This window comes from Globicephala melas, chromosome 7 (genome assembly GCF_963455315.2).
Source record: "Globicephala melas chromosome 7, mGloMel1.2, whole genome shotgun sequence".
Taxonomy (NCBI): domain Eukaryota; kingdom Metazoa; phylum Chordata; class Mammalia; order Artiodactyla; family Delphinidae; genus Globicephala; species Globicephala melas.
In genome coordinates this window covers 101,595,879-101,609,146 of record NC_083320.1, presented here as the reverse complement: position 1 = coordinate 101,609,146, position 13,268 = coordinate 101,595,879, and the positions used below count along the sequence as shown (strand labels likewise).

Below are 13,268 nucleotides of genomic sequence, written 5' to 3'. Positions count from 1 at the left end.
CAGTGCACACGCTGCCTCTGACTACACCATGCACTTTGACATCCTAGGCCTTGACTCCTGTTAACCTGCGCCTGGGACCCCTTCTTCATTCTGTTAGACAAAATCCTTCAAGGCCCAGCTCACATCCTCTGTAAACAGATCCTGGACCATCACCCCTTCCTTAGGCTCCCACTCTTGCTTGTGTCCCGGGTACCTCAAACTCAACACATATAAGACTGAATTTGCCTCCCCCTCCGTCTTTCCCCTCGGCCACTGGGATCGCTGTCAAGCCAAGTTAGACCCCCCTGTCTTCTCTGCTGTAGCCACCTTCTCATCACTGCCCAGAGTCTAACCCCTTGTCTGCACTCCTGCCTGAGGGATCTTTCTCACACAAAATTTGATCATTTTACACTCTTGCTTTAAAAGCCTTGACATTTAATAGCTCCCCCTAACTGGATGGACAGTCTTCAGAATCCTAACTACTGCCTCGTCTGGGCCAGCTGGCCCCCCTGCAGTCCCTGTGCCCCTCACCCCTGTGAGCTGGTCCCAGGCCCAGGAGGCCAGTGCCCTACAGTTCCCACTTGGAAAACTCCAAGTCTTCTTTCAGAATATACCCCAGATTTTCCCTTGAGACGTTGGCGTCTCAACCCTCCTTCCTGGTTCAAGCCGGAGCACTGTCCCTGCTCAGAACATGCGTCCAGACGCACGCTTCCTTTCATGTCTTACCTCACCACCCTGACGTTCTATGCGGTCCTCACGTTTGACTCAGATGATCAGCGGCAGGTGTCAACGCAGTTTCTCAGCAGAAAATAGTTTCTGCCTTAAGTTAAATCTTTCTCCCTAAGCACGGGGTTTACAAAAGCGAGCCGGCTGTGGCTCCTGCCCCTGAGGAGCGTGGGAAGGGAGGGAGCCACACAGACAGGAAGAGCTGGCATGGGGCTGCTTTGTCCCTCTGCCTTCCTCCCGGGACCCCTCACCTGGAGGACTTCGGAGAAACCCGCGTCCCGCACGCCGACAGGGAGCTTCCGCTGGCTCCTCGTGTCGGCGGGCCCGTCACGGCTGCCACGCACGTGCCGTCGGCCTGCAGCAGCCCTACACCGGCCTTTGTGCCCCGTGGGGCTTCCGCACAGACGGCACTGGCAGGTCCGAGTCCTGCAGCGCCTCCGCGGGGAGAGGGTACTCAGGATTGTTTTGATACATTTTCTCACTCACCTGCTGATTTCTTTGCATTTGCAGTTTCAGCAGTGCACAAAGAAACCAAGCAGTTTTTCACTTTATATAACACCCTGGATGACAAGAAGGTTTATTTGGAAAAAGAGGTAAGAGCCTTTGTAGAAAGAAGAAACATAATCAGGTGAGCAGCTACCAGTGCTGTCCGCCCGGGAAGTTTGCGCGAACCTGCTGTCGGGATGCCTTCGGCTGAAGTGGGAAGAGCACCTGCCGTGTGCCCAGCACCGACTACAGGGTCAGAAAGTGCCCACGGTGCAGGGTGGGCAGCAGTTGTGTGGCGCCTCGTGAGCGACGACGTCATAAAAAGAAACATCCTGGAAGCTCGAGAGGTGCAAAAGGAGGAGGGCCTGCAGCTGCTGAGACTTTAGTGTGAGTTTTAGGGGAAGGAAAGAGCCAGCTGAAGGAAATGGGGAGGGGGGGCTGTCAGGGTTGACAGGGGGCAATGGCGGTTTAATCATCCGCGGCAGACAGGCGTGAACTAAAAGAACTGTGAGAACGAAAGCGGGAGTGGAAGGGGTGACCGGGGCGGCCCCTCCATGTTACTCCGACTCAGGCCAGATCCCCTGGTGGTCAGGGCCCTCGATGGAAGGCAGACGATTGGGGCAGGTGTGCAGCTGTGTTCAGGAAAAAGCAGTGCTGTCTTCCCAGCGGCAGCACAGTGTGGTGGCGGCAGCAGGCACCCTGGACTCACAGGGGTTTGGGTTTTAGTGCGGTTTTGTCTTCCTCACCTGTAAAACGGAGAGAACTGCAGTGACGGAGACAGGCCTAGGCAGTGCCTGTGAAGTCCCTCGCATGTGGTGATACGTATTAGCTCCTGCCTCCCCCTCCCCTTGAGGGTGACAGAACCTATTTTTATTTTATCATCATCCTGCAACCTGCACTAATTACCAGTCTACTAGGAACAGTATTAACAGACGTGCCTTTTACCTGGACCCAAATGGAGGCATCAGTGAGTACTGTCCTTGACTGCCTATTGTCAGTCAAACCAGATCGATCTCTCTCCTCCGAGATGCAGTCCTCGAGGAGGGGTTGGGTTCTGTTTTCTCGGTATCCAGGGCCGTACACGGTAATGGGCACAGAACAGGCATCTGATAAACGCGTTTGGGGGATTTACGTCAGCCCTGGGGGTAGCTCTGCTGCACACCCTGGCCTTGGGTTCTTCCTGCCTGGTGAGGGAAGACGGGCAGCCCCTCCTGAGGAAGCCTGGAAGCCCACTGACCTTCCTTCATCAGCAGTGTTTAAAGTTGTTGCATTCTTTTAAGAACGAGGAGTATGCAGCGGGGTGGGGCTATTTAAATTCCAAGCCATACTAATGCGGTTAGAAGTTTGCATTTGGATAAACTGTACGTTTTATCTCAGGTCTATTTATACCTGTGATACTTTAGCTTTCAACATGCCTGTGGAGCCATAAGGACAAGAATATCATCTCCGTTTTACAGAGTGTGACCCTGAGTCCAAATATAGTAAATGCTCAGTCCTGAGCTCACAAGCCAAGTCAGTGACAGAGCCAGAAAGAGGACCTAGGTTTCTAGACTCCAGACTCACAGGCCTGCCCTGGATGGTCGCCAGGACAGGTAGAGAGTCCTAGGTGCGGGCTATGGCGTTTCTAGGGCACAGGGGCCTTGAAGGGCGCACCCCCGTGGAGGCTCTTAGGGCCGCCCAGCAGCTGGCCGCATTGGCAGAGACTTTGTGGGAAGGAGTAGAACGGCCACGGTGTTCTCACCCTCCACGCCCACTGACCCTCTGCTGAGCTGATGGCCCTGAAAATAAAGGGCAGTGTTTGGTGAGGTCGAAAGGGCTGTGGTACAGCCCTAAGAGCCCTAATGTTGGCTTAGGCTTCCCAGCTGGGCGTTGGGTTCCGTCATTCCTGTGGTCATGGCTGTGGGAAGGTAGACAGACGCTCTGGGGGAACTCCGGAGGTGAGAACACGTTGCTCTTTTTTTTCATGTTACTTTCATCTGTGCGAACAAGGTGTGTTCATCTCAGAAGCAGCCTCCAGAGACACGTCGCAAGCTTGCGGTGGCTGGGGTCAGCACAGGCGTCTGTCAGCCTTTGCTTTGTGTTTTTGTTCTTCTTTCCTCCCCAGATTAGCCTGCTGAACTCAGTTCATGAGAACTTCTCACAGTAAGTGCTCTCAGCCCTCCTCCCATCGGTGGCTTGTGTGCCCTGCGCTTCTGTTGGCTCGCCTCTGCCCGATCGAGCAAGGCCCAGCGCTCAGGGTGGGATTCTTACTTACGCTTTCACCCCTGCTGCTACATGCGGATGAGCCTTGGTTTACGCAGAGCTTGAGTTCCTGCGAAAACTTAACGATACAGTGAATTTTAAAAAACACCAAGGAATAGCTTAGGGAAAAGGTGAACTTTCAAATAATTTGACTATGCCTAACTACTATGATTTCTTCATAGATTACTTTTGTCCTGCTAGGATGAGATTAATAACATTTGTTTTTGAGCACATAGAGATGCTTTAAAATTTAGATAACGAGGGAATTCCCTGGCGGTCCAGTGGTTAGGACCCTGTGCTTTCACTGCCGAGGGCCCAGCTTCAGTCCCTGGTCGGGGAACTAAGATCCCACAAGCCGTGTGGCGTGGCCAAAAAATAAAATAAGATAAAATAAAATTTAAATAATGAAATAATCTATATGATTTTTTTAAATACTTTTCAAATCTGTGGTAGATTTTGGCTTTTAAGTCATGTGCATACTCTAAACTGCTTTGTTCAGGTGTAAATATGTTCTCCAAAAGTTGGATGGCAAGGCCCATCTGCAGCCAAATCATACCAGCCCTCAAGCACGGCCATCGGCCTGCCCGCCATCCGGGCAGCCCCAGGCTGGCTCTCCATCCATCAGGCTTCCTCTCCTTCCAGCACAGGTCTCTGCTGTCCCCTGGCAGGTGACCAGCAACTAAGATCTTAATGGATAACAAGTTGTAGACTTTAAGTTTCATTTCTAACTAAAAACAAACAAAAATCCTCACAGCCCCATTTAATATTCAGATTCAGTTAGTGACTTAACAACCTTGCGACATTTCTGAAAATGGTTCCTTCATCTTTATCCCCTGATCATTGAGAGAAGCTGAGGTTTGAGTGTTTTTGTGGCCAATTCTGCTTTCTCTCAGCCTGTCCTTTGGAAGAATTCTCATTCTTGTATCCGTGTGCTCTGATCCTTCTGGTGTCATTTCCTCTGCAGAACTGGAGGTGAAGGGGCAAGTTTTAGGGCATCGCTTCTTTAGCTGCTATTCCTGGAAACAGGGCCAGGTTTCCCAGCCTGGTTTTAGGAAAATCTCAGAAAATGTCTCTCAGTCTCGAGCAGTGCCTCTAAACCTGCAGATTTTTAAAAACTAAGTGAAATTCATTTCTTAAGCAGAACCTGCCATCGTTCAAAATTTTAAAAATGAAATTGTTAATTTTAGTCACGTTTTATTTTATTTAAGAAAATATGTATTAGTAAGAAAACTATAGGGAGAGTGGGAAAAAAAGATTACTATTCAGTTACAAGACCAGGCTAATGTTCATGCCTTCCTCAGAGTTTAGAATCTTGGGCTGCCTGGGATCTCGGGGGCCCCACGGGTCCATCCTGCCTTGCAAATGCCTGCTTGCCTCTTGGGGCATTATCCGGGTACAGGGCTGACCCCTCGGTGCCTCCCCTTTTCTGAGAGTCCTGTTTGCTGGTCATACCTCTGTTGGTCTTTCTTTCAGAGCCATGGCCTCCCCTGCTTCCCGGGACCAGTTTTTACGTCAGATGGAACAGATCGTAGAAGGAATTAAGCAAAGTCGAATGAAGGTCAGATGGTTTCCTTTCTGTAATGCGGCCAGGGTTTCACTGGTGATGGAGAAGGCCCTGGGGAAAGCAGGCCTCTTCTGTTTGTCCTGGGAACGTGCTCTCAATTCTGAAGACACATCTTCAGTGTCTCTGCAAGGGGTCCCACCAGGCCTCTGACCCTGCAGTGGGCAGGCTAGCTCCACGGTCTGCCCGCACTGGTCGTTCAGAGGCTGCTCTTAGCAACAGCTCTGTGGACGGAACACCTACCATGTGGCAAGCACTGTGCTAATCCTCCTAAAGCCCTCTTAAGTGAGTGGGGTTCCCCCCACTTCACAGATGAGGAAACTTTCACCAGCAGGCCTTCTCTCTTGCCCAGAAACACATCCTCACTGGCTCTTTGGTTCCTGACATTCTACCATTAGGGATTCATTCCTTAGCAGCTTAAGAGCATTTTAGTTTCCAGGAACCCCCTGTAAAAAGTGCAAGTAATTGCTGAACTCTGCTAAAGTGAGAGGATATTGAGCCTCAGAAGTCAGAAGAGAAAAGAGAGGAACTGAAGAGGGGTGTGGGTGCTCCAGAGATAGCTTTGCAGAGAATCTTCCAGACGGGGCGCAGCGTGGGGATTTCCACGCTCTGTGGCTCTGCACGGGCACACTTTGTCGGTAGGAAAGACGACTTGCTGATGGTCTGAAAGCAGGGCACGCAGCCACAGCCTCCCACTACCATAGCCAGACAAATCCTAACTAGTGCTTCCAATGTCTCTTGCTTTTGGTCGTGTTTTTAAAACGTATCACACACCTGGTCCTCGGGCACGGCAGTGAAACCTTCTGGGGACTTAGGGCATCTCCTCTCACAATCCTGGGGCAAAGTGGTCCGATGAGGGCAACCAGAGTGTAAACACATGAAAGGAAGGATTGCCTGTAGGACCTGTCCTAAAAATCCACTCATTCAAGCTGCCTGTAATCCCATCTCACCAGAGATGAACTGCGGGCAAAAGCTCACCATACCCCCTTTCCCTGTAGCAAAATATTCATCTTCCTATTAAGGACGTCAGTAAAATCATGTCAAAAGAGCAAAAAAAAGAAAAAATGTGTCACTGGTGACAAGACTATTCAACCTCAAAAATGAGGGCAAAGATGAGGCAGCACCTGTCCACGTGCGTGGATCCTTACCCAGGGCGGACAGGCTCTCTTGCAGGAGGGAGTGGAGTCCCTTCTTGATGATCTGGGGCACAAGGGAAGTGGGGGGCAGAGAGCCTGGCCAACCACAGGCCTATAACAACCCAACCTCAATGCGGGGACCTTTCCAGCTGCCATGCTTGTCCTCAGGGAGATGCTTTTGCTCATAGTAAAGAACAACAGGAAGTTACTGGGGTTTTTTCCCCTTTGGCTTCCCCTTTGTTGACTATCGGGTGCATTCTTGGGGAGAGAAATGGGCCCGACCCCTTCATTCTCTCCATCCTCCCCCAGGCTTCATGGCGAAGGCACCTCAGTGCTGGCCAGCGAAGGAGGCAGCCCTTGTGCCCGTCGCGCCCGCGAGGTGGCCGGGCACAAGAAGGATGGTCGGGTCCCAGGGCAGGGAGGGCTCTCTCCTCTCGTGTCTGTCCTGCTGGTGGCTGACAACAGCACCTGATCTGTAGCAGGCACCCAAGAACTGTTTGTTTTAAGTGAATTCATTCTGTTGACTCCAAAAGCAGTTCTCAACAAGGGTTCCAGGTAGGGTTTGAATAATGACTGGCACTTGAATGGAGTAAGTCTGCTCTGCAGAACAATGCTCATCTGGATGGATGTCTTTTATTGTGTTTATTTAAAAGAAACAAAATCACAGCCCTCCGTATCTAGGTGTCATGATGGGTCCCGCTCAGATAGAGGTGGCAGGGGAGCGTGTGTACCCCAGAGCTCAGGTTTCCCCGGAACTGGCAGGTGAAGGGTGTGCACGGAACAGACGAGCAGTGAGTGCAAGTAATAGACTGGGTGTCCATGGAAGAGTTGCTGAATAAAGAGGGGACTGCCTACCTGTTTCTTGTGAAATCGTTTATATTCACACGCACAAAGACTCATGACAGGAAGTCCCCTACGAACGAATTCCATTCCGAGAGCGCAATCGTAAGTCCAATTTGTTCTTAAGTCCAACAGAGTCGGCCTAGGTACCCAACTAACACAATCAGTTCTACAGTACTGTACTGTAATAGGTTTATAATACTTTTCACACAAATAATACGTAAAAAACAAACACAAAAAAATAAAGAAAACATTTTTAATCTTACAGTACAGTACCTTGAAAAGTACAGTACAGTACCAGCTACATCACCGCTGCTTTTACGCTTGCTTCCAGACATCCTGGGCTTGAAATAAAGATACTGTATTCTATACAGTCCTGTACAGTAAAGTACACAAAAGCACAACCACTTGTAGAGGATGCACACACGTGACAGTGTACGCCGGACGCGTGAACTAACTTACGTGATTGGACACGCAAACGCACGTTCTCATCTTTGAAAGTTCACAACTTGAAGGTTCGTATATAGGGGGCTTACTGTAAAGGAAACAGTTAATGCCCAGTGATAGGAGAATTGCTGAAACATTATAGTGTCTCTGTGCAATATTATGCAAATAAATAAACCAACCTCAAAAATGATGCATAGAAGGAAACTACAGGAAGGAAATCCATGAAAATGTTAGTAATAGTTGCCTTTTGGACGTTGCCAGCCGCCCTTGGTCAGAACATGCCTTTTATCACCATTTCCCAAAATGTTTCAACAGATGGAGAAGAAGAAGCAAGAGAACAAAATGAGAAGAGACCAGTTGAACGACCAGTACTTGGAGCTGTTAGAAAAACAGAGGCTGTACTTTAAGACTGTGAAAGAGTTCAAGGAGGTAAGAGGAGGGCTGGGCTGGCCTGTAAGGCTGGGCGAGATTGTGTTCACCCCCAGATGAGCCTTTGCAAACCAGAGCATTGCTTTGTTTTTCCACTGGTCTGAAATGGGAGATAGCAGGTTGGCAGTGGATGTGACAGTGAAGCGTGCGTCATGATTGCGTTGTTCTGTGGCCCACCTTGAGGCTCTAACTGGACATTCTAAGAAACGTCACTTCAATTTCCTAACACTCAGTAACCACATTAAACTCACAAGTAAAATGGCCTCATCAGCCCACCTGGAAACAGTGTTTGCTGTGGGTTCAGGTCTAGCGTTTCCCCTCCTCCCAATCTTAGACTGGGGAGGGACCTTGAGAAGCCACATGGGAGGTGAGTGAATTTGAGTGTGGCAGGCTTGGATTCAAATCCTGCCACTCGCCAGCTGTGCAGGTGGGGAGGGACTTCATCCCTGTTGGGTCAGACGAGAGAGGAGAGCATCTAGTCTGTGTCTGGCACCTGTCACACCCACACACGCAGGCGAACTTTGTTTGCCCCTGTCTTTTCTCCCTGCATTTGGGCAGGATTATTCTCCATCATTCCAGAAGGAAACGTGCCCTTTTAAGAAAATTTCCAGAAAGGAGACTATCCTTTTGCTTGCCAAGATCTGTCTCATCAGCTTTATTTTCCGGAATTTTTCCCCCTTTCTAATGTAAATCCATGTGGCTTAGTGAATTTAGAGATTGCTGAAAATACAGGGGGCGGCTAAAGGTAGTTGTATCCTGGGGTGTGGTCAGTGGAATAAAAAATACAATCTGTCCATACCAGTAATTTGGTCCTTACCTGTTTTGAGGCTCTTCTCTCTCCCTTCCTTGTCTTTTTCTTCTCTACTTCTCCTTCCCTTTTTTGTAACTTAACTTTTGAGAACCACAACCGTAGGCATTTCAGATTCTCTCGTCCTTTCAATAAATGTTCTTTCTTCCAGCTCCTGCCACGGCCCTGGGATAGATACATCAGGTCGTAAAACAGACTGGGTCCCTGTGTCCGGGAGCTTGCATTGTGTTGGGGGAGACAGATAGCAAGCTAGGAAACAGACCCTCATAAACAAGTAGTAACAAATAAGAAGTACTTCCAGCCATTGCCTTGGTGGGGACTAATGTAGAGGGTGTGGTCGGGGAAGGCCTCTCTCCAACGAGAAGGACCTGGCCTCGGGCAGAGTGGCCAGGCGAGGTTCTCCGGGTCCGGGGGCCCCTGTGGCCGGCAGCAGTTGGAGCTGAAGGACCAGTGAGTGAGCTGACAGGGAACAAGTAGGGACCCGCTGCGCCCCATCTGAGCTCCTTGTTCGCAAATAACGCACAAGGAGAAAAGGCCCAGAGGAGAACTACATTTCACACGTTGCGTGAACGCCAGCACTGCCCTTTTGACAGCAGGAACAGAAAGCAAATGAGCTGAGGAGGATAAGTATAAGCTGTCAGAATCAAAGCAAATAAAAGTGACATAGAAAAGCTCACTGTTGCACTGCAGGCTCTCAGGCTGAAGGCTTGGGGTGATCTCTGCTCCGAAGGGAAGGTTCCCTCAGATGCGTTAAGCTGGAGGTTTCCACGTTCCCGCCTCTTCGGCACCGTTACTCTCAGTCAGAGACTGAGGGTGGGTCCCTCAGAGCCCGAGAAGACCCCAGACTGGACCAGGTGCTGGCCTCAGTTTTCTTCAGTCCAAAACAAGTTGGAAAAAAGGGGGCAGGGGGAATATGATATATGTTCCTCAGATAGCTAAGTGTATTTCACTTAAAGGACTCACCTTTTTAAAAAATTGCATGTCCCCTTGTTTTTTGATGTTAAAATTGCTCTCTCTTATAAAATGATAGTGACAGTATACATTCCTTTTTTTTTATCATTTTACTTGGCAAAAATTTAAAATTAACAACCACAGGTTAGCATTCCCAAATCTTAATTTTTTTTTTCAAGATCCTCTGAGGTAGCTTGGGGCCATCACAGGTGTTGAGGCTTGCCTGCTGCTCCCCAGTTTCCACCCCATTCCTCCAGGTAGAGGAATTCTGTTCTTTTACGTGTTGCAGTGTCAGGTAAGATCTCATCTGTGGAAGAAACACAGTTCGAAAAGTCAGACTCTCATCCCAGGATGGACTCTCCTCCCAGAACCCTCTGTCTGCCTCCTTCATTTGCCTCTCCTCGACCTGCTTGGGTTACTGCTCCCCAGGTCTGAGTTCTCACTGCATCCTGGTCCGCAGCACCGTCCTGGGCAGTAATGGCTCTTCACGCAGAGCAGGGCGTTAGCCAGAACATGGCCTTTGACCACCGCCGTCGTCCCTTTATGGTTTAGTTGACTCCATATTAACCGAGCCCCTTGACGCCTATGGGCTCCGTGCCTGATCCAGCCTCCTCTGAGACCAAGGCCTTTTTTGACTGGCAACGTCGGGTTGTCTCTAAAATCCCATTGGCTTGCTTATTCTTGGACTTGTTATTAATAACAAGTCCGCCAGGAGAAAACACATACTCTGGAATCACCTTAATTGCATCATTACACCAACTGATTGTGTTTCCCAAAGCACAGTCTGTCACAAGGTCACCAAACCAAGATGCAGATTCTAGCCTGGCTCTGACGAATGCCAGCCACACATCTTTATGACGCTGGCTCCGGGCACGTAATCTCCGGTGACCGGAGCTCAGGGTGTCCGGCACCTAGCGAGCCCCATACCGTCTTCAGCAGGAAAGAAGCAGGAGGGAGGAGACATCTTCCCTTTTCTTATAGAAAGAAACACCTAAAGGGCCCTTTCTGTATTTGCTTTGAACAGACCGACAGTATCATTCTGTAGTCCCGAAAGGCTCCGAGGAGATTCCATGAAAGGTAGTCAGTGCTCACGTACCAGGTGACAGCCAAGGATGTTTTTACTGAGAACTTCCAGCATCATCTCAGTGTGGTGTGATGACCAAAATCACCCCAGGTGGAACTCTGCCACAGCAGTGTTTTGATGCTTACGCGTTGTTTGTTTTGGTTTTTAGGGTTTTTTTTTTTTCTCTATTCAGAAGGTGAGGTGGGTAACAAAAGTTATTTATTCACTGTTTTATTGTTTTATCTTTTTATTATGGAAATTTTGAAAAACACACAGAAGTAGAGAAAGTAGTGTCACAATATGATAGCCTGACTCTGCCCGTCTTGGTCTGTCTTTACCCCTCCCTCTCCCCCCGCCCTTTTTTTTTTGGCTGGAGGTTTTTTCGCCCAAGCAAATCTCAGTAACTCTTTTTAAATAAGAAAACTTTCTTCTCAACTTTTCTAACACAACACATGTTACTTATTTCACCACCTTTTTTTTCCCATCCCCAGGAAAAATTAACTCTCTACCCCTCCAAAAACACGTGCTTAAAAAATGTCAGAGTATCTTGCTTCTGGTAAAACAATTCAGCTTCACCCCCACCCAGCCCAGAGCCTCCCCAGCTCTGAGTGGAAGATACGCAGAAACCCTACAGGTGAACCAGGGTCCTTGCAGCCAGAAAGACCAAAGGGCCTCCAGAGAAGCGGGGGCACCTGGCCGGGCCCAGGGAGATGGAAACATTGACTTTAGGGGGCTTGGATGCAGACGGGCCATGGGTGACAGAAAATTCTTCTTCCACACTAAGTGGATCTCCAGCCAAGCATGGCAACTGGAGGCCTAGCCACACGCCGGGCCTGCACCCTCGAGCTCGACCCCTCCAGGCCCTTCCCCCTTCTGCATTCACCTCTCCCTCTAAACAGGGCTCCTCGTGACGTGGCCCGGGGAAGGTGTGGAGATGGTGTGCTAGCTGATGGAGGTACCCTGAGATGTCAAGGCCACTACGAACAGGGGGGAAGGAGGACACACAGTGATAAGCTTTGGAAGAAGGGGATATGAAACGATGCAGCAGTGGCCTTGCACCCTGGACGCCAGACTCCCCACGCGGGGGAGGCCCCAGTGACCCCTCAGCACACACAGTGATGGGTTTCCTTCAGCTCACTTTGAGGGGGAGGTGTCCCTTGACACGTCTCTTTCCCTCTGTCTTCTGTGAGTTTCTCTCGTAAAGCCAAGGGTGTTCTTAACCTTCACTCTTGCCGGGCTAAGAGCTTTTCTACGTGCCCTGCCTGCTGTGTGGACTGGGGCTGCCTCTTATAACTCCTTAGGCCGTGGTCTCCGAGGACTTTCCCCCTTCCTCACTGGAGGGGTCACATAAGTATCTGCTTTCTGCTTCTGTCCCTTGGGATTTTAGAGGCTTCTTGAAGTCTTTTGGAATGACAGTGCCTAATCCTCTCCTATCCTCATTCTCACAGTCCAGAAACCAGTCGTCTTTGTAGCCGTTGGGGCCTTGAAGGTCAGCGTGTGGCCAGGAAGCTCCGCCATGATGGTGGCAGCATGCAAGGAGGCTGGTCCATGGTCCACAGGGCTCCCTGCGGGATGGGAAAGGATGCAGAGGCCGTCCGAGCCTCATGCGGGTGCCGACGCGGTCCCCACCTCTCTGCTCTCTCTCTCTGCTTCCCCTCCAGGAGGGCCGCAAGAACGAGGTGCTGCTGTCCAAGGTGAAAGCCAAGGCCTCCTGAAAATTCCCAGGCGACATCGTACGTCATTGATGTCTTTTTCTAAATGCCGTGTATCAACTACAAGATGGTGAAATGGTTCTGAACGCTGCAGCAAAGATGCAGGTGTGATGATCTCGACACCCTGGCTATTCCCTTTCTCCTATCTGCTTCCACTGTTGTCGATGGAATCAGATGAGGCAACCACTGTGGCTTGGATGACACCCATCCTCCGCTGAAGAAATGTGGGCAGTATTTGTTCTCTGTGTCGATTCAGCCCTTATTTCTCCAGTGACATTGTGCATATGAAGGTACCATGTTTGTCTGGACTCTGAATAAAGTGATGTTAATTGAGCAGCTGCTGAGAAGGAGGCACTGAGGGCGAGAGCAGGGTGGCAGAGACCCAGCAGCCAGGCTCCCAGCGAGTGGCCCCAGAGCTGGACCACTGGGATTTTTTTTTTTTTCTTAGCAAACAAGGCTTTTAGCTGAATGACCAGCCCAGGTGAGTGTTGCTCACTCGGGCCTTTCACTTGCCCGTGGTGCCTTTTGTTCCCGTCCCCTCGGGTGCCAGCCAGCAGGCTTGATGGTGTAGCAACTAGAAAGAAAGCTCAGCACCTGCCCTGGCTTCACCCTCACGCTCCGCTCAAGTTCATCTCACCAGAAATCGGAAGCAGGGGCCTCAGCTTGAGGATATGTAAGTAAGAATGACACCTCACCTCGCCCTGTTGTCCTGTGAGTCCCAGCCACCCTGTGGGTGGTCCGGTGCATCCCCCTCGCCAAGAGCACATCACGTGCCGTCCGCTCTGCACGGGTCAGGGCTGGGCCTGGAGATGGGCTCTCCCGCCACTGCCATCCAGGCCAACGTGTAAGTGGCAGAGGGACCGGCCGTGAGCAGGTGCCAGAGGGCGTC

General features: G+C 50.3%; 1 protein-coding gene across 2 annotated transcripts in view; it reads left to right on the top strand.

Annotated features, from left to right (window-relative positions):
- The window catches only part of CCDC93 (coiled-coil domain containing 93), an 87,288-nt gene extending 74,467 nt beyond the window's left edge, over positions 1-12,821 (top strand). For both annotated transcript variants that reach the window (XM_030840406.2, XM_070046018.1), the window contains exons 20-24: positions 1,216-1,298; positions 3,296-3,333; positions 4,906-4,990; positions 7,732-7,845; positions 12,329-12,821. In XM_030840406.2, the coding sequence (XP_030696266.1) occupies positions 1,216-1,298; positions 3,296-3,333; positions 4,906-4,990; positions 7,732-7,845; positions 12,329-12,382 (374 nt within the window). In that variant the 3' untranslated portion in view covers positions 12,383-12,821. The remainder of the gene's footprint in view (positions 1-1,215; positions 1,299-3,295; positions 3,334-4,905; positions 4,991-7,731; positions 7,846-12,328) is intronic.
- Positions 12,822-13,268: the final 447 nt, after the last annotated feature.